The sequence below is a fragment of the Equus caballus genome, chromosome 5 (assembly GCF_041296265.1).
Source record: "Equus caballus isolate H_3958 breed thoroughbred chromosome 5, TB-T2T, whole genome shotgun sequence".
In the NCBI taxonomy this organism is placed as follows: domain Eukaryota; kingdom Metazoa; phylum Chordata; class Mammalia; order Perissodactyla; family Equidae; genus Equus; species Equus caballus.
In genome coordinates this window covers 100,118,243-100,139,790 of record NC_091688.1, presented here as the reverse complement: position 1 = coordinate 100,139,790, position 21,548 = coordinate 100,118,243, and the positions used below count along the sequence as shown (strand labels likewise).

At 40.5% G+C, this 21,548-nt stretch overlaps 1 protein-coding gene across 5 annotated transcripts in view; it reads left to right on the top strand.

Annotated features, from left to right (window-relative positions):
* PDE4B (phosphodiesterase 4B) overlaps positions 1–21,548 on the top strand; it is a 486,666-nt gene that overhangs the window by 288,600 nt on the left and 176,518 nt on the right. The window contains exon 1 of one of the 5 annotated variants that reach the window (XM_070268884.1): positions 16,971–20,623. The exons of the other annotated variants lie outside the window; for them this stretch is intronic. Coding sequence (XP_070124985.1) covers positions 20,574–20,623 — 50 coding nt within the window. The 5' untranslated portion in view covers positions 16,971–20,573. Of the gene's footprint in view, positions 1–16,970; positions 20,624–21,548 lie in introns of those variants that run through there. 5 annotated transcript variants of the gene reach the window in all.

The following is a 21,548-nucleotide window of genomic DNA, read 5'->3' as shown; positions in this document are numbered from 1 at the left end:
AGAAAACAAAGTCGAGTGGCATGTCGCTTGCCCTCAAGCTCCTGGGAGCCTGTGCATGCCCGAGGAAACAGGCAGGTAGCAGTTTCCAGAGCAAGCACCTTAGAGAGATGCAGAAGGTTCATGGATGCTTAATTAGTAGGGAGCAAAGGAGATTCGATCGTATCAGAGTCCGAGAGAATCTTGTGGGCGGTCTAGCTGAAGCAGTGCTAATGAGCACGTTGCAACAATGGGCAAGGCTGTCGTTTCTCTGCCCTGACATTTGGACCTTTCTACAAATAGGTGAATATGAGCACTCAGGTGTATAAGCATCGCCTGAGCTGCTGTTAGCTCTCAGATACCGCAAAAGTCAAAAGTTGGGCCCTTGAGGGAAAGAAGGGCACCTCACCACCCGTCTTTTCATGACACGTGTTTTTTGAGTCACAGTCCTGTGGTCTTCAGATGATGGTAAAAGGTTTCCACAAGAGCTTTTATGCTTTATTACTGCTTGCCCTTTAAGAGTGTGGGATGAGATGAAATGAAGAAGCCGCCTTTCCAGCTGTTTCATTGCTGCTTGCTTCCCCCAGTGAATTGTTGTGCTTTTCTGGACAGATACCGAATATTGTTTTTCTCCTAATTATTTTCACGGAGCGATAGTATCAGCTCTCTGACGTTGAGTAATGATCCCTGCTATTATTAAGATTTTTTTTTTGAGGGTGTTTTGAAAATTGTGTGACTGCTGTATGACTGCAGTATTTGTTTTGTTTCACAAAAGTCAGCAAAGATAGAAAAACATTTGACAGGTTAACCAGTCCACCCTCCACTTCTGGAAGTAACTTCTAACACCTGCTGTTAGATATTCTCATCTTCTTTTTTTTGCTCATAGCATAATAACACGAATATATTAAAACCACTCATCCTGGAGAAGACCATGTCCTGGGCAGCGTGATTTTTACGGAGTCGGTCTACCAAGACTTCTCCCTAGATTAGTAGCCAAGCAGAGTTACCACTGTTGCATGACTCATGGGGGCACTTTCAAATCAGAGTCTGTGTGAGTGGTGGCCCTGACATCGTGTAAGAAACCATCCACACGGTCATCTTACCTCTGAGCTAAGATACCTGAAATATGCCCACCTTAGCGTCATACACTTTGGGAGTCTGCTTGCTCTCCCTAAAGACTCAAGGTTATAGATTAAAATTTCAAGTAACTTTTGCTTCTATTCTAACATATATCTTAGACATCATGTTTTAAATTGCTTACCATAGAGGAAAATGATGCTCCAGAAAAACTCACCACGTTTAAAATCTGATATTTTCTTGTACCCATTGTGCACTAAAATTGATGGATGCACACAAAGGATGACTTCTCTCGTGAATTGCTGTACGCAACTCCAGGGCCTGGAAACTCAACCTGTTTTATTTGTGAGCCTGTGTTCCCCAGGGTTTGTGTACAGCTGCATTAATGAACCAGCCAACAGCCTTCAAATAGGTGCACAGCCTGTGAAGCCCAAGTGAGCCAATTTGTGGGGGAAGGAACAATTCAAGCAGAAAGAAAACCAAAATAACGTGTATATTTGATCAGTATGTTGTACCTTAGAAAGTGCTCTCCCACCAGACTGTGAGCTTCTTCAAGGAAAAGACCATCTTAAAATTCTTCACGGTCCCATTGTCAGAGTCTAAAGGGAATCCTCAATAAATATTTGTTAAGTTAATTAACATTTATCATATTGACCCTCCCAACAGCACCATATGTTGGGAAAAACTGCCGTTTTGCAGAGGGTGGAACTGAGGTTGAGTGTTGACTTGCCCAAGATAACATGGTTAGCTCACGGCAGAATCGGGAGAGGGCACTTGAACCCATGCCGCCCAGTGAGTCAACAGTGCACCGTCCATGACACCAGATACCTTCCACATGCCCACATTGACACTTTCCTCTCAATAACCACACAATTTCAAGGTCCGCACACATCACATTGGCTTTTCTGGTTCAAATGTTTGGTTAAGAGTAAAAGCTATTTTCTAAATCCTGTAAATCTTCTTGTCAGCATGGATTCAGTCAGACTTCAGGATGGAATGAACAAATTATAGATGGCACTAATAGAGTGCTTCCCGGGGGAGTGCGGGGAGGGGGGCGGGGAGGGCACATCTCTTACCTACTTTATTTTGCTTCTTGGAGTTCCACGTGGAAATGTTTTAAATCACTCAGGAAGAGAAACTAGAATGAGAAAGCCTAACTTGTGGCGGGAGCTCTGTCCTGACAGATGTCTAATGATTTGTTATCACTCCATAATTTGAGGCTATAATTATTTGCACTGTACCAACATAACCCTACCAAGTCTTGCAGAAAGACAATAGAAATGAGAATAAATATATTTATCTTCCTTCTATCTTATCTGTGTTATTAAAGAACTACAATCGCACAAATGTAAGAATTTGCATTAGCTTCCCCATGGAATTTTCTATGATTTGCTCCCTGGTGTCCAAATTCTATCTATTTTTCACGGATGCTGAAACCCCCTTCTTCCCTGGAGCTTTCTATGGCAATTCTCTCTCATAATAGTTTCCACGTCTGACTTCCTATAGCTCAGCATATGTTTGTTGTTTGTCTTCAGCATCTTTATTGATATATAATTTGCATACCTTAAATGTATCTTTATAAAGTGTACAATTCAATCATTTTTAGTATATTCACAGAATTATGCAATTATCACCAAAATCTAAGCTTAAAATATTTTCATCACCCCCAAAAGAAACCCTGTATTGTCATTTATTCACTATTAGCATTCTCCAGTTCTACCTTCTCAGCCCTGGGAAACCACTAACTTAACCCTGCCTATTCTGGACATTTCATATAAATGGGATTATACAATATGTGGTCTTTTATGACTGGCATCTTTCATTTAACATAAAGTTTTCAGATTCATTCAGGTTGTAGCATGTATTGTCATTTCATTCCTTTTTATTACTGAATAATATTCCCTTGCATGGATATACCACATTTATTTTATCCATTCATTAGTTGATGAACATTTGGGTTGTCTACACTTTTGGGTTATGATGAATAATGCTGTTATGAACATTCATATATAAGTTTTTGTATATGATTAGGTGGGAAATTCCTAGATCATATGATGGCTCTATGTTTAACCTTTTGAGCAATTGCCAAACTTTTCTGAAGTGACTACACCATTTTATAATCCCACTGGACATGAATGAGGGTTCCAATATCTCTACCTCCTCCCCAACACTTTTTACTGGCTGTCTTTATTATTTTAGCTATCCTAGTGGTGTAAGTAGTATGTAGGTGTGATTAATGTGCACCTCTCTTTAATAATGATGGTGAGTATCTTTTCATGTGCTTAATGGCTATTTGTACACATTTTTTTGAAACACCTTTTTAAATGGGTTGTTCTTGAATTAATTGAGTTCTTTATATATTCTGGACACAGATATGTCCAATTATCAGTCATATGATTTGCAAATATTTCTCTCATTCTGTGGTTTGTCTTTTCATTTTCTTGATGGTATCAGTTGTACCATATTAAATTTGATATAGTCAAATTTCTATTTTTTCCTTTTATCACTTGTGTTTTTGGTGTCATATCTACGAAACTGTTGACTAACCCACGTCATGAAGATTCACTCCTGTTTTTGTTTTTTGTTCCAAAAATTTAAAACTTTAGCTCTTATATTTATGTCTGTGATATATTTTGAGTTAACTTTTGAATATGCTGTGAGGTAGGAGTCCAACTTCGTTCTTTTGCATGTGGATATCCAGTTTTCTCAGCACCATTGTTGAAAAGACTGCTCTTTCCCACATTGAATGGTCTTGACATCCTTATAGAAAATCAGTTAACCATAGATGCCTGAGGCTATTTCTGGACTCAATTCTATTCCATTGATCTGTATGTCTATCCTTATGCTAATACCACACTGTCTTGACTACAAGTTAACTTTTGAAATTGCGGAGTTTGAATCCTTCAACTTTGTTCTTCTTTGTCAAAGTTGTTTTTGGCTATTTGGAATCCCTTGTAATCCCATATGAATTTTAGGACCAGCTTTTCCATTTCTGTAAAAACAATGGAGGGGGGCATTGGGATTTTGATAGAGATTGCATTGAATCTGCAGATGACTTTAGGGAGTAGTGTCATTTTAACAATATTAAGTCTTCCAATTAATAAACATGAGCAATCTCTCCATTTATTTAATTCTTTAATTGTTTTCAACAATGTTTTGTAGTTTTCAGTGTACAAGTCTCATACTTCCTTCGTGTCTTACTTATAGGCTACTATAACAAATACTCCCAACTCGGTGGCTTATAAACAGAAATTTATTGCTCACAGTTCTGGAAGCTGGGAGGTTCAAGATCAAGGTGCCAGCCTGGTCGCCTTTTGGTGAGGGCTCACTTCCTGGTTCATAGCCACCACCTTCTCGCTATGTGCTCATATGGTAGAAGAGGCTAGAGGTCTCTTGGGAGCCTCTTTTATAAGGCACTAATCCTTTTCATGAGGGCTCCACCTTCATGACTTAAGCATCTCCCAAAGACCGACCTACTAATACCATCACCTTTGAGGATTAAGATTTCAGTGTATAAACTTAGGGAGGCTACAAACATTCAGACCATCGCATGTGGTCAAATTTGTTCCTGAATATTTTATTCTTTTTGGTCATATTGTAAATGAAATTGTTTTCTTAATTTCATTTTTCAGATTGCTCATTGTTAGTGTATAGAAAGGCAATTGATTTTTATATATTGATCTTATATCTTACAACCTTGTTGAATTCATTTATTAGGTCAAATAGTTTTCTAGTAAATTTCTTAAGATTTTCTATTCACAAGAGCATGTCATCACAAATAGAAATTGTTATACTTCTTCCTTTCCAATTATGGTGCCTTTTATTCATTCTTCTTTCCTAATTGCACTGGCTAGAACTTCCAGTATAGTGTTGAAAAGAAGCGGTGAAAGCGGACATCCTTGTCTTGTTCCTGATCGTAGAGGGGAAGCATTCAGTCTTTCACTGTTAAATGTGATAATAGCTGTGGGGTTTTCATAGACTGAGGAACTTTCCTTATATTCCTAGTTTGTTGAGTGTTTGTATTATGAAAAGGTGTTGGAATTTGTCATATGCTTTTACTGTCTCTTTTTAGATGATCACACGAGTTTTATGAATATCGTATATTATAATAATCGATTCTTGTACATTAAACTAGTCTTGGATTCTTGGGATAAATTCCACTTGGTCTTGATGTCTAATGCTTTTTATATGTTGCTGGCTTCATTTTTCTATTATTTTCTTGAGGATTTTTGCATCTATATTCATAAGGAATATTGGCATATATTTTTCTTTTTTTGTTATGTCTTTGTGTGGTTTTGGAATCAGTGTAGTACTGGCTTCACAGAATAAGTTGGAAAGTGTTTCCTCTTTTATTGTTTTGGAAGAAGTTGATGAGGATTTGTGTTAATTCTTTAAATGTCTGGTAGAATTTATCAGAGAAGCCATCTTGTCCCGGACCGTTCTCTGTTGGGTGTTTGGGGTCAACAGCTTCATAGACCGAGAGAACAATAAGATGTGAGGCAATTTGACTGGTTTTTCAAAAACAGTTAAAAAGCCAAGGTAGCTGGAGCTGAAGCGACCCCTCATCACCTAGATGTTAAGATTTAGTCTCCTTAGCTTGGTTCATGCCCCTTCCTAATGGGGAGCTTGACTAAGCTCTCGAGCTTCATTCATCTCTTGTCACTATTTCTGTCACATGGTAAGCATCATCTATGCTGAATTAACAATAATAGTTATTCTCTTCCAGGCGCTATCTTAAGTCTATGGTACAATCTCAATTAACCATTTTATTCAGTTTCCCAGAAATCAAGTCCTCTCGCTTCCTGACCTTGTTCATGCAGCTCCACTCCCTCCAATGAACTACATTTGTCCCTATTCCCTCCCTGCCTCGGGCTCATGCAATTGCCAAAGACCTACTCATGGTTTAAGACTCAGCTCAAGTGTCACCTTCACAAAAAGACTTTTTCATGTTCCTAAATAAAATATCAGTGAAGAATAGCTAACGAGTCAGGGTACTTTTTGTTAATCTATTTCTCTCATATTCTATAAATAATTGATGGCAGGAACCATGTTTCATTCATCTCTTTGTCCCAAATCCAGCAGAGAACCTGTCACATAGTAGACACTCAATAAATATTTGTTGAATTAATAGATAAACTCAGCTATCCAGAGTGAGTTTTCCCCCAGTATTTTCGATAGCTGGGATGTTATTGTACTCCTCCGTGCTTCTCACGGTGCCTCCTGCGATACTGATAAATGCTCATTGACGTTAACTTAGCTGAATGACAAATTAATATTATAATGTCAGTAGCACATTTTGAACCCTTCAGTAAAAAGGCACCATAAAAGTCTTGAAGTAGTTGTAAGAAATAGAAATGATAAAGATCTATTTGGATGACATCTCTTTTTGAAAATACGAAAACAATTCTGTTGTGTTTTGAAACATAATTACACTTGAAGTTTTCGGTGTAACAGAGCTGGGTTTGGAGATTCTGGTGATCACAATAACAACACTGCTTGATGCTAGGGGAGGGGAAATCCATTTTAGGAGCTTTTCAATGACAAGCTTTGTTTTCTGTATCTGGAAGCAATTCACAGTGCTGTTTACTTAAATGCCTTGGAACAGGAGGAACTCAGTAGCACTGTGGGGTCCCCAAAGGGAGGAGCACATTTTGTGTTTCTTGTATTCTCCCTCTGTCACAAGACAAAGGCGAGCAGGTGGAGTGGCAGCATTGGCTATAAAGGCAACAACAATACGTCACCACCACCCAAGAAAGTCTGTGCTTTTTAATGTTGGCATTCGAGGCCTGTACCTGTCAGTTTTCCAGAGACAAAAACCGTATAGGATCTAGATATATATAGAAAGACATTTATTTCAAGGAATTGGCTCCCCTGATTATTGGGGCTATCAAGTCTAAAATTTGTAGGGCAGGCCGGCAGGCCAGAAACTGAGGCCAGAGATGATGCTGCAGCCTTGAGTCTGAAATAGCAGGCTGGAAACTCAGGCAGGTGTCAGTGCCGCAGACTTGAGGCAGGATTTCATCTTCACTGGGGAACCTCTTGTTGCTCTTAAGGCTTTCAACTGATTGGATGGAGCCCACCCACATTATGGAGGGTAATGTCCTTTGCTTAAGTCAACTGACTGGAGATGTTAAGAAAATCTATGGAACACTTTGCCAGAGACACAGAGATTGGTGTTTGACTAAATTTTGAGTACTATAGCCTAGCTAAGTTAATACATACAACTGATGATCACAAGGTACTTTGTCACATAGGGCCTACCTCTCTCTCCCACTGCCAACTCTCCATGCATCCTCCCGCCCAACACGGAAACTGCTAATCAGGCTCTGAAGGAGCCTGCATGCACTGTCCTGCCTTTGCTCCTTCCCCTACCCGTGCTCTAGAGTCTCTCTCTTTCTCTATCCCCAGCTGACAAATTCCTCCTCTTCTCCCTTGGACCCTAGGCAAATGCCATTTGCCTTTGCCAATCTTGCCTGCTTTCCTGTTTAGAGATCACCTCTCCCTCTCTCGAAGCCCCAGTGGATTTCCTGGCAGTACAGTCATCCTGCTCTGCTTTGCGTTATTCTGAAATGTATTCCTGGCAACCATCCCCCACTGCTGTGGCCTGAGGGAGTCAAGAACATCATGCTTTTATGTTTTGTTTTTAATTTCTGTCTTCCCCATGGGGCATAGAGCTTTCATTCATGCACCAGCCTTTCTCCTTACTCTGCACCAGGTCCTATGCTAGCTGCCGAGGAATGTAAAGATCAATTAGACAAGTTTTCAGCCCTCCGAGAGTTCATAGACTAGCGGAGGAGGCAAATAAGTAAACTGCAGGTGTCTACAAATCTTTGTTGAACTGAATTACTTCCTGCTGTAGATGTGTGGTCACTTTCCCCTCAGCATCTTCTCACCTTAATACTCCTACATACAGACATGAGCCAGAGCAGACAGTAGTGGGCTGGACAGCTCTGTCCTCATAAAACCCATAAAGGAGCAGTGCGAACGGTGTGATCTGAGGGGCATCAAAGGCGTCAACTGATCCAAAAATATCTCTGTTGCTAAGACACCACGGTGCCTCTTATGCTACCATTGGGAATCCATTCATTTGGGTTCAGAATTATCCCATCTTCAAATGTACCCGGGAGGAATTACTAAATACGTATGCTGATATGGCTTTCAGATTCCTTTCCCTTCCTTCTTTGCCTCTGTGCTGTGGCCGCCTCCTTTAAGACAGTTAATCGCCCTCCGTGGAAGACACCACTGCCCAGAGGATTTAGCGGCTTCTCCTCTGGGTCCCCAGAGCACTCTGTGCCTGTTACAACATACATTTGTCATCCTCCATTGTTTACCTGTTTATCATTCACCTGAGTTCTCCACTAGGCTGAGCTCTCAAAGGGAAAAAGATGTGTGTTTTTCATCTCTCTGACTCCAACATCTAGCATAGTAGCAAACACATGGATGTCCTGTAAGCGTTCCTGGAATGACCAGGTGGTTCTTTGATAGAATCAGCCCTGAGCACATCCAGGGGACAGGTTTGATGAAAGGGGATTGAAGGGTGGAGAGGGGCGAGGAGGAAGAAAAGGCGCCTTAGGGAAACCACTTTTATGCCTGGGGGCGTCCTTGATCCTTCTGTTTGCTATCGTCCACTTTATTCACGTTCACGGATAAAGTACCTTGTGAATTAAACACGCCCTTTTCTTTTGTTCTGCAATGCACATTCTGAAATACTGTCAGCTGGCAGTCTTTCTGGAGGCATTTGTTGAGTGGAAAGGTGGCTACACATGCTTCATTTACAATAGAAAAATGATTTCAAATATCTTTTATTTCTGGATGAACTGAGAACCCAAACCTCTTTATGCCCTTCTCTCCCATCCACCCTTAGTTAGCCTTTGCTCAAAGAATAAGCTGGTAAAGACAGCCAGGAAAGTGTTTTTTCCAGGTCCCGTGTGGTGATGAGGAATACAGACCTACACGGACTTTTCTCAGATCATAGGGCTGGAGTTTTCAAGACGCATCTTGATGGGGACTGAAATGAGCACTGGAAACCTGGACGCTATCTGTTTCTCTCTGGTTAGCTGAGTGAGCTCTTTTCCTCGTCATTTCTCCTCCCTCTGTAGAGCTGCTCCATTTTCCTCTTGCTCCTCCTGCCCTACATGTCTCTTCTCTTTTCTCATGTCTTCTGCTTACCTATAATTTCGGCTCCCTCATGACATCACGTGGCACATCATGGCTGCCCTAGACTCCCACTACCTCATAACTTTTGAGCTTCGGAAATGTGTGCCTCCAAAGAGATACCCCCTGGTTCATACTCATTTTAATTTTTCTACAAATGTATTTTTCAAATTAATTTTCAGCAGGGTTGTCCACAGATTGGTTAACTGTCCCTAACGCACCCAAGATTTGATCATATATTAGTTACCTGTCTGTCAGCTATTGCCACTAGGTTATTTATTATATATTTATGTTATAACATATATTACATTTTATTTTATTTATACATTTATATTATAATATATATCTAATATAGTTATTACCACTAGGACAGGCTTGTTTTCTTCTGGTGGTATCACCAGAACCTAGAGCAATTGCTGGCATCCTGTAGGTACTCTAAACATTGAATGAATGAAGCTCCTGGTACGCTTGCTTCTTACGCATCCTCTTCTAATCCGCCGTCAAAAGAGTAACCTTTCCAAAGCACAAATCAAACCATGATATTCCCTGCTTAAAATCATTGATGATATTTCTCATCCAAATTAGTATGAGACATTTATTGCCTGCTTGTCCAGCTTTACTTCCTGCCCCTGCCCAATTTCTTGTACTTTATGCTTCTATAAAGCCAAGGTCATTCACGAAATATATTATGCTGTTCCATGTCCTTGCCTTTGCACGTGTCAGAATCAGTGGAAATGCAAAGTATGGGACAGAGTAAAGGTGGATTTAAGAGACAAGTTAAGATTTAGTGTCTAAATGATATTAATTATGTAAATCTCATAAAACCTACTATTGCCCTCTACATAGTAAGCATTTGATATGTTATTGTTAGAGTGGATAAAAAGTGGCATTTGTGTTTTCATCTGGCTTCAGATCCAGTAGGAATGAGTGACTAAAAGGAAGCTAAAAGGGTGAGTTCATCGGAACATGAACAATTTCATCCTTTTTCAAACTCAATTAGCTATTATTGTGACCAACAAAGCAACTTTTATGGGTTGAACACAAACAAGAAGTAGTCAGGATAGTGTTTATGATGTCATCATAAATATTTGTAAAAGGGACATGATGCAATGTTTTGTGAGATGTGGGTTATGAAAGGTTAGACTATAAATGTTCATTCAGGTCAAATTGTTGAACACCTGAAAATTGTATAGTGTTTTCTAACTTACAAAGCACATTCACATTTAATGTTCTATTTCTATTTCAATTTCCCAATCTCCATTGGACCATTATCTTCAATGTGCAAGCATTATAATATCTCCATACTTCAGATTGGGGATAATACATACTAAGGTGTTCCCGACCAAAAACAAACCCTATGTGTCTCCTCTTTTACAGCAAAGCCCAAGGGCTGTCTATGCTCACTGTCTCTACTTTCTCATCTGACGTTCTTCCCTCAGTCAACTCAGATCTGGTTTTCATCCCCACAGCTCTGCTGAAATTGCACTTATGAAGGTAATTAGGAACTTCCATCTTGTCAAGTCAATCCGTCCTCCTTGAAACACTCTTCTCCACATGGCTTCAGACGGTATATTGCAAGGGTTTTCCAACTACCTCTCTGGCTCCCCCTCCTCCAGACTTCTAAGTGTCTACTGTTCAATTCTTGTCTCTCATCTTGTCTTTGTCTACACTCATTGCCAAGGTGATCTCAACCAGACCTCAGTTTTTGACACTGTCTGCAAACTGATGACTCCCACATTTATATCTTCAACCCAGTTCTCTCCCTGAAGCTCCTTCTTGTATATCCAAGAGTCTCCTTAACTCTCTTGATGGGCACCTAAGGCTTATATTCCTGAAGCAGAACTCTGGAAAATCCTGCTCTAATGCCCATGTTCCCTTCTCAGGAAGTAGTGCTGAATTCATCCGAGTGCCCTAGCCAAAAACCTAGATGTCATCCTTAATGCTTCTCTTTCTTTGGGTCCAGCATTTCATCGATCTACTGGTAGGTCCTGTTGACTCCCCTTTCCAAATGTACTTAGAATCCGACCACTTATCACCACCTTTACCTCTACCAACCTGGGCAAAGCCACCAATATCACCAGCCTAGATTTCTGGAATACCTTTCTAACTGTGCTGTCTGCTTCCTTTCTTTCCCCTTTTGCGGTTCATTCTCCACCTAGCAGTCTTTTTAAGTATAGAAACATCCCATGGGATTTCTTTCTCATTCTAATTAAAACTCAAAGTCTCTTCCAGAACCTATATGGTCTACATGATCAAGCTCCCCTCTTTCTGTCCAAGTTTATTTCTACCTCAGTGCATTTGCACTTACTGGACCTCTCTGGAATATTCTACCACATTTTCCTGTGATTCACTCCCTTGATTCCTTCTGGTCCTACTCAAAAGTGATCCCTCCTCCACCATCCTGTATCTTTTTGTCCCTTAACCCATTTTATTTTTCCTTGTTCACTTACCTGTCAATATATTAAATATTTGCTTAATTCTTTAGGTCCCTCTTTCCCTCACTAGAATATAAGTCCAAGAGGGCTGTGTTATCATAGATGCCCAAAAAATATTTGTTGAATAAGAGAATGAGACTTGAATATAAGTCTTCTGACTAGAGGTTGAGTGCCCTTTCCATGACCCAAAGGTCATGTAAAAAGTGATCACCTTTCTCTATTTTTTGGTATCTCCAGAATATTCCGAGGAAACATTTTGAGAACGTTGATTTCAGATTCTTCTAGATAAATGAAGATGTATCATATTTGAGCAATTACATAATTGCAGTTTGGGTTGGAAGGGCGTGGATTTGTGGTAGGATCATCAGCAGCGTTCCATTGGCTTGGAGTTGTCTCACACTAATGGTGCACCGTGGAGATTTAGGCACAGTGCCAAGAGTGACAGGGAGAACCACCCTAAACAACAGGAATTTATAGATTTTTAAATTTTGATCCAGTGAAACTAAAAGAGCAGAAGAGGAAACACAAGTTTATTAAAGCCGCTTCAGATCCTCTCTACATAAAGTGTCATGGACAATAGAACCTTGGGCACAGACTTGAGGAATCTTGAGGATCCCAGGCCCTGGCTTCTAGGATAACATCCTCCTTTTCCTCTATAGACATTACTTTAAAAACTCACATTCCTTGTCTTTATTGCCCATGAATTCAGTGCTCCCCACACTTGCCTGGAAGACATTTAAAATTACTTCAAGAAGATTTACAGTAGGATATGGCAGCTGCCATTTATTGTGCACCAACTACGTGCCCAGCATTTTAAGTCTGCTACCTCATGTGACCTTTGCATTCCTGAAGTAGGTTTTATAGTGGATAGTTATAGTTTGTCTGTCCAGAATAGCCTCCTTTTTCTTCTGGGAAATGCTTCTTTCTCACCCAACCACTGGATGTTTTAATAGAGACTTTGCATACAGCTCCCCACCTGATGGCCAGAGATGTTATCACGTGACCAAAGATAAGCCACGTAGAGTCCTCACACAGGATTTTTACAGTGAGTAACAAGGGGAAGAAATGCTCTTCCCTCTAGTCGCAAGGCTGTAATTTGTGGCCCATGACCACATCCCACCAGGAGGAGCTGGACTGAGAGAATTTACTGGATATACAGAGAAGAATAGAGACACACCCAGAGACAGAGAGACCCAAAGGTGTTCGAATCCTTCTGTTCAATCTTCCTTGAAGTTAGCACTTTCTCTACCCTTTCAGTTTTTTCAGCGGCTTCATTATATAAGCTATAGTTTCCTCTTTTTTACTCATGTCCATTTTAATTGTATATTTGGCACTTGCAATTGCAGGAGCCCTAAATAGTACGGTGTATTATCTCCATTTTATAGATGTATACCCCCAAGGTATAGAGAAATTCAATCATTTGTTGCCTGTGGAGTGGCTTAATTGAGATTTGAATGCGGGTCTGCGGGTTTCTAACTGCCGCCTGCTCTGTGTACCCTGCTGTATTCCGCTCCTTTCTACCCCTCCAAAAGAGGCAGCACTTACAAGCAGTTTAACATATGACACAACCTGCTTAGGTTTTTGTTATTGTTGTTTGTTTTTTAATGGAGACAAGTGTCTAATGTGGTTATAGACAAAAATTCTAACTTTCCAAGTGGCCCCCAAACATCTCTACTTAAGTTTCTTTATTTGTAAAATGATCAAGTTGGACCCAGTGACCTCTGAGATCTTTTATTTCATGGAAAGTTTTCTAAAGACAAATTGATTCTCAGTGCCTCTAAAGATCTAATTATACTCTCGGGCCTCTAAGATTTATTTAAATCTAAAGACAAAGAGCTGTCAGGAGGAGGGGCCTCCATCAGACTTCAGGATCCAGAGCCAAGCGGGCTCGCAGCCCTCCCGCAATGACTGTAGGGTGGCGCTATCAGAACATCAGTATGTTATTGTTTCCAGATCAGAATGATCCTAAACGACGTGTGTGCCCTGTCAGGAAGGAATTAAAAAATATCCGGAAACAACCAACCTTCTGAATGATGAAGAGGCAGTTCTTATTTTTTTCCTTGAAATTGTAATATACGCTCCCATATCTTGGAGACACATGATTTTGGAATGGTTGCTACAAGCACCTTTCTTTGGCATTCAGATTGAGCACTCAACAACCCTAGGAGCATCTGGAGCTGTCCAGGCGTCCACACTGAGAGGTAAAGTCAGTCCAGTGAAGCGCCTTTCAGCACCGACATGCACAAACAGGCACAGGCATGCAAACCTGAACAGAAACACACACATACACACACACATGCACACACACAGAGTGGCCTTTGTTTTCTTTGGACTGTGTTCTTAGACTGGGTGTTGGGAACTTGTCCCCCATGGAAGCCTTTTGAGTATCTCCCGAGTCTAAAGTATCAGGATAATCTTTCTCCGACTGTGTTTCTGGTTTAACACTCAATTCTCTGAATAAGAGAATCAATTCATCCTTTTAGAATCTCTTTTCCACAGAAGCTCCAATTACTTTTTAATTCATACTTATGCGGTATTTTATTGTTTACCAGATATTTTCATGCAAATTACTTCAGTTATCTACCAAACCTTTGGGCTCAGTAGTATTATTTATATGTTTACCTGTTTGTGCTTCATCATGGAAGCAGTTCTATTAGTATTTGCATTTAAAGATGCAGATACTGAGGCTTGGTGTTATAAATGACTTATCCTGGGACACACAGCTGATAAGTGGTGGGCCTGATATTCTCCTCAGGCTTTGGATAGTGCAAAGAGCAAGAGCTTTGGAGCCAAACATATCTGGGCTGGAACCCAGTTCACCCACGAGTTTTATGACCTCGAGCAGGGGACTTAATCTCTTGGATCTTTGGTTCCATTATCTTTAAAATGGATTGCATGCTGTCAAAATTATAAGCTTCTTTCCAAATATTCTTTGGAGTATTGAAAGAGAAGCCATGCTAAGCCCTTGACGCTCATCACTGCCAATGTGGGTACTTATCAGTGCCAAGTACATACTCATCAAATGGCTCTGGTTTTGATCGAAGAGTTTTTGACTGCGGAAAAAAAGTGCCCTACTCCGTGTTGGTATGTGAGGGTCTTTGAAGCTCCAGGCTTTTATAGCACGAAGTGGTCAGTGCCAAGGTGCCTTGAGGCTTCGGGGTTTTCTACCTGCTCCCTTTATCCCTAATTGAAAACGAATGCACAGGACATGCTGGACTTTCACTAGGTTCTCTGGCGGTGAGGTTCACGGACCTGGCTACTTTTCTTTCTGCCATTCCGGTGACCCTTTAATCCCCCTGACACATAGAATCTAGCACTCTGAAGCTTTCAGGCAAGGGAAAGAGGCTGTTCCATATTCTGTTACGCTGTCATCTGGGATTAGCATCTAACAGAGCTGGTAAACGTTGTTAGAGCGTGATCAGATCTCGGGTAAGCCAGCCAACTTCTCTCTGTTCCATGATTACAGATCTCAGCTTGCTGCCCAGTCTGTGCTGGCTTCTGGTCACAGTGTATGGATAAGACGATACTGGACCTTAGATAAACTGAGGAACGAGTTAAGGATTATCAGTCATTAGGATAATGGATAAATGAATTATCTGTTGTGTTTTTTGTCTCTAAGAAACAAAAGACCCAGTTCAATGTGACTTGCAGTCAGTTAGCCATTCTGTGGTCATGGATAGATTACTGGACTTCTCTTAGGTTGAATTTTCAGTATCCTAAATTGAGATAATAATAGAGGTTGTCGTAACGATTAAAGGATAATAAGTTCAAAGTGCTTACTTAAGTCAATGTTTGACATATAGTAAGGATTCAATGAATGTGAGCTATTTTTATTGTCATTGTTGTTTTTCTTGTTGAGGCTCAGAAGCAAAATATAACTTCCCACCATGAAAACATTTTGTCAAATACAGTTTTGTTTATAAACATTATCTCAGAAACTATGGTTTCTTACTAGAAGAGCATTACCTTAGACTCCAAAGAGCTGCGTTCAAATCCCTTCCTGCCTCCTACTGGCTATCAGGTTGGGTGACTTTTAATTCTGCCTGGGCTCATCTGCAGAATGGAATTGCAACACCTGCCTCCAGTGGTGGCCCGAGTGGTCCATAAGATTGCACAGGTGGCAATAGCTGGCATAGTACCTGACACGCTGATGTTTGTTGAGACTTAACTGAACCTCAGTTTCCTTATCTTTGAAATGGAGATAAGGATGCCTTCTGCAGAAGCTGTGATGAGCATTAAGTGTAATGATATACATGAAAGTTCTTTGGAAACTCCAAAGTACTATTGTGGTAGTAACAAAAGTATGGCTTATTCCTACTATTAATCATTATCCTCACTCATAATTTCTAAGCCAAATAAGATAACTTCTGATTTTTCATATCAAAGAAATACTCATGTAAGGAGAGGGCTTGGAAAGAACTTTTCAAATTCTTCTGCCCCTAAGATGTTGTTGAGAGACTTGTTTATTACAAGAGACTTTAACCAATTAAGTCAGATTTCAGCATGTAAAATTGTTCCTGAGCAAAATAATTTTTAAAATGTCTTATAAAACTAGTGAGGTTAAAAATTAGTGGAGTAAAATAAATGCTGCCCTGTTTCAGTACTTAAAGGCTGTCAAGCTGCCCATCACACTTCGGGTTCTCAGCACGAGGCTGTGGAAGACCTGCCCCTGGCACTGGTGCATGCCTTAATCCCAGGTGAAGCTGCCTGCTCGGGGGAGCTGTTTCGTGTCCTTCATGCTGTTAGCTGTTGATGGGTGGCCTACGTGTCTTTGACCTCGCAGGTAGCATTTACTCCCTGTTGCTTTTCCTCCTCAGGAGCTTTAAGCACAAATCTTGAGATGTGTTGTCTATAAGCACGCAAGTCTCTGCCACCGTTTTTCTTCTATTTATTTCCTGTGGTGGCCCAGCCCTCTCACCTGGAAGACATGCTTTAGTACCAATCCCAAAGAGAGCCATTTTGCAGACATAATCTGAGAGTAATGTATGTCATAAATATGGCCTTTTTTCCCCATCCTCAGGAATTTCCACTACCAGTGGTTCTGCTCTTATGAAAAGTCCAGTAAGATCTTTATAGGCACTAAGGCATGCGGCACATGAAATAGAGTCAGAGGACTGAAGTTTGGGTCCTGACTCTGGGATCTTCTACATGAGCGACCTTGAGCAAGCTGTGTCTCTCAGACTTAGTTTCTTTAACTTACATTTGAGTCCCTGCGCTGCCACTCTGGCTTATTAACTGTATCCTTGGGCTTCATTAAGACCAAAAACTTTTGTGCTTCCAAGGGCACCATTAAAAAGTGAAAGGAAGGGACTGGCCCTGTGGCATAGTGGTTAAGTTTGTGGGTTCAGATCCCAGGCGTGGACCTGTACCACTCATCAGCCATGCTGTGGTGGTGACCCATGTAAAAAGTGACAAAAGATTGGCTCAAATGTTAGCTCAGAGCTAGTCGTCCTCAAGCAAAAAAAAAGAGGAAGATTGGCAATAGATGTGAGCTCAGGGCTAACCTTCCTCAGCAAAAAAAAAAAAAAAAAGGAAAATAAAACCATTAGAACAGGAAAAAATATTTGTAAATCATATATCTGATAAGGGAGTTATTTCCAGAATCTATATCTTTATATATTTTGGAATATATATTTTACAACTCAACAACAAAAAGCCAAATAACCCAATTAAAACATGGGCAAAGGATTTGAATGGACAGTTCTCCAAAGAAAATACATAAATGGCTAATAGCAAGATGAAAATAGGCTCAACATCCTTAGTCATTAGGGAAATGCAAATCAAAACGACAATGAGATCCCACTACACAAACTTTAGGATGGCTATCATGTAAAAGACAGACGATAACAAAGGTTAGAGAGGATGTAGAGAAACTGGAACCCTCATATATTGCTGATGACATTGTACAATGATGCAGCCACTTTGGAAACAGTTGGTTATTCCTCAAAATGGAAAACATAAAGTTATGATATGACCCAGTGATTTCATGCCTAGGTATATCCAGGACAAACGAAAACAACTATCCACACAAAAACTTGTATATGAGTATTCATAGAAGCATTATACATACAGAATAGCCCAAAGGTGGAAAGAATTCAATGGCAATCAGCATAAACAAAATGTAGTATATCCATTCAATGGAATATTATTCAACCACAAAAAGGGATGCAGCACTGATACATGCTACAACGTGAATGAACCTCAAAAAGTTTATGCTATGGTTCTATTTGTATGAAATGTTCGGAACAGGCAAATCTATAGAAACAGAAAGTAGGTTAGTTGTTGCCGGGGGCTGGGGAGGGGTAAATGAAGATGGGGTTTCTTTTGGGGGTGATGAAAGTGTCCCACAATTGAATAGTAGTGATGGTGGCATAACTGTGAATATACCAAAACTATTGAATTGGACACTTTATAAAGCTGAATTTTGTGGTATTGAATTATACCTCAATAAAGCTGTTATTTTTTTAAAAAGGGAACTTAAGCTTTTGATAACCCAATGGAATTGAAAAAGAGTATAAGGTGCCTTTTTTTCTGTTTCCAAGAGCAAGTCATAGTCTCTGGCTGTGGTCGTGGTGATGAGGTGGCCACATGTCATCTTTAAAATTCCCTTTATCCAGTCATCCCAGATAGCTTTGCTAGTTTTCTGTTGCCTTTATACTCTGCGAACAATCCTTTACTAGCCTTCTCCAAGGTCATCATGCTGCCGCGTTGGATTCGGATTCACCAACGCCTCTCTGTTCTCTGCTTAGTCCTTCTCAACAATTGCATTGCTCCCTCAACCGCAAGAGCGAATAAAGCCTTTTTCTATAGGAGAGTTACTTGAACACTCACACTGACTCAAAAAATTATTTTCATGAAATCTACTTTTATTTAATTATAAACTGGGCCAACTGTCTCCTTTCCTGTTAGTTGTAAGCCTGTGGACTGGCCCTTGTTTTTATTCATTTATTAATTGATTAATTTTTTGATAACTATTTATTAAGCACCTACTTTGTGCTAGGCACAAATAAAATAGAGGAATCTTGTTCTCACGGAGTCACATGCTAGTGGGAGGATACAGATGATACACACGAGAAATAAACTATGTATGTTAGAAGGCGATAAGTGCCATGCCCAAAATAAGAAAGCAAGGTGAAGAGAGGGCTGGGGTGGGGGTCGTCAGGCTGGGCCTCAATCACAAGGCGACGTGTGAGCAATGACTTACAGAAGAGAAGGAATGAGCCATGGAGGGAACTGGGGAAGAGCATTGTAAGCAAAGAGAATACCCATTGACAAATTCCTGGTGCAGAAGCCTGCCTGGCATGTCCTTGGCACAGGAAAGGGCCAGTGCAGCTCAAAGCGAGTGAGGAAGGGGGAACCCGAGGCTGTGGGTCAGGGAGGCCACGGGGATCCTGTCTAGGCCCCAGTAGACCACTGTGAGGACTGCAGCTCTCTCTTTGCATGGAATGGGGACTGATTGGCGGGTGTTCAGTTGATGAGTGATGTGACCCGACTTGGGATTTGCGGGAATTACCCTGGCTGCTATTTTGAAAATAGACTCTAATGGGACATGAACACAAGAGGAAGTCCAGTTAGAAAACTGATTTCCATGTCTAAGTTTTGACTGTCCGTGTACCTATATTTGTTTTCAACCTGTTACTGCCATTGTGGAGAATGAGTCCTGCTCTAAGGTCAGCTTCTCCAAGATGTTGTGAGGTTTGGGAAGTTGAAAGGTGGAGGCAAATCTGAAAGAAGAAGCCATGTATCCCTTCTAGGAGCACAGAACCAATTAAAATATTGGATTATCAGCGTCCAGAAGGATGATAAATAAGTCTAAGTCCTCAAACAGTAGACAAAGGGGAAGCCATTCAGATGTGTCTTCTCATTTGATTGCAAACCCGCGCTGTCAGTGTGAGCCATGGCATATTCTACTCGGAGATCCGGAATGCCAAGCCCCTTGTCCTCTCTGTTGAATGTCTTTGAGGTATAATCTGTCACTCTGGGAGATGCCTTTAATTCTTTGAGGATCTGAGGCTCTTGGGACCTGTTACTGCTGGACTCTGTTAATAATGATCCCAGAGGCCTTCAACGGCTGTCGTATCTGCTTAGAGGCCAATCTTCCTGGGCCCGAGGCGGAAGTTTAGATACACACCAGTATGCTTAGAGCAGTCAGGGGTGCTGGCCCCCAACCTGGGCAAAGTTGGATTCCTTATTCCAGTCACACTGTTATTTCTTTGTGTAACATAGATATTTTCTTTGCTCTGTAATCTCCTGCGATGAAAAGGACTTATAATCTCTCCAGGGTTTTCTCCTTTGTTGTGGTCCAACATATGTCATTCAGGAAATCTGACCTCCTGTGTGAGGTGTTCTTTCATCATGCTCTGAATGGGCTAAACAATGCGAACGAGTCCGACAGGAGGCTCGAGAGCTCCAAACGCCGTGCAAAAGGTAGACGGAGACAGGGTGCTGCCTGATGAATCTGATCACTACTTGGATTAAAAGAAAGCCCGGAAACATGCTGACATATCACCAGGCATGGAGGAGAAAACGCAAAATGAGAGAGAAAACCGAGGACACTGTTTAAAGAGAGATTTTTCAACAATTTTGGGAACTCAAATTCTTTTCTTTTCTGAGGTAAATTGGAAGAATGGCTGCATACCCCATGGGAAGCTATCACTCAGATTAGACTGCAAATCGATTTTCTCATTTGATATCTAAAGGAAACTACTGATGATGTTCCAGCTGAATGCTTCCATGTTGATTGCTAAGTCATTTGTATTCACATCGAAAATGATATCTACTGTGCAATGGGAAGTGGCATGCCATCGGGAAGAAAAATGAAAGGAAAAAGGGCTAAGCAGTAACTATGTGGCAGCAAGAAAACAAGGAAATGAATGAAAAGGAACTAAGTCCCCGAGTAGTGGGCCACCGATAGAGCACCAGCTCTCCAGGATGTTGCACGTCAGTGATTTACCTCCTCCTCGGCGACATTCATGGATCTGGTAGGTGTTGCTGACACTGTGAACAACAAACTTACCTGACAGTTCAGGAAGAGAGCCGGGACATGGTTTCCTATTTAAAATCACTGAACAACAAGAAATTAAAAATAAGCAAAAATTCTAGGGGAAAGTGTTATGCTCTGTAAAATTATGATTTTTAGGAAAAATTCTCAGCACATTCATATAGTAAAAGTTCTTTCCATTAGTTTTTTTTTTTTTAAGTTATAGGAGTAGATAGTGAATTGAGTGGAGTTTTTGTGCAAGAATAAATTATTCATTTCCATAGGCGAGGGTAAAATTTGTGAATGATATTCATTTTTCTTGACTTGGAGTTTAAAATAAGACTATTTTTGAAAAGCTTTCCTCTATTAGACTCTTACAGAAAGAAATATAGGGTAATGAGCAGTTACTATAAATTGTAAGGATTTTTAACCACCTCCAAATATATATATATTTTTTTAACCACTCTCAAATATATATTTTTAAGTGGCTAATCAATAGTTGAATATTTTTTAAATCTTGTTTTTTAGAGCTATGAGAGACATGTAAAATATGTTGCATTGTTTAAAATATTTCTATGTCTGTGAGCTGTGTCTTTGTTTTGAGGGTTAAGACGGTAAGAAACATGGAATTATGGGTAGGTGGGAGACAAGAGATGTCACAGACTAGAACCAAGTAATGATTTTTGTGATTTTACACTGGTTTACCCTTGGGTCATCTCATAGTCCCTGATTTACATATATATCAAAGCAGAGGAATCTGAGCATACATTTTAAACATAGGCATTGCTTGTTGGGGATTATTTAAATTTCCAGCTCCTCTGGATTCCAAGGCTTCCAGAGGGCAGAAGCGATGGCTGGCATAATTTGTGCACAGCGCCTAGCAGTGTGGCTTCAGACGGTTCATCCAGCAAGCGCTTTTGGTAGTG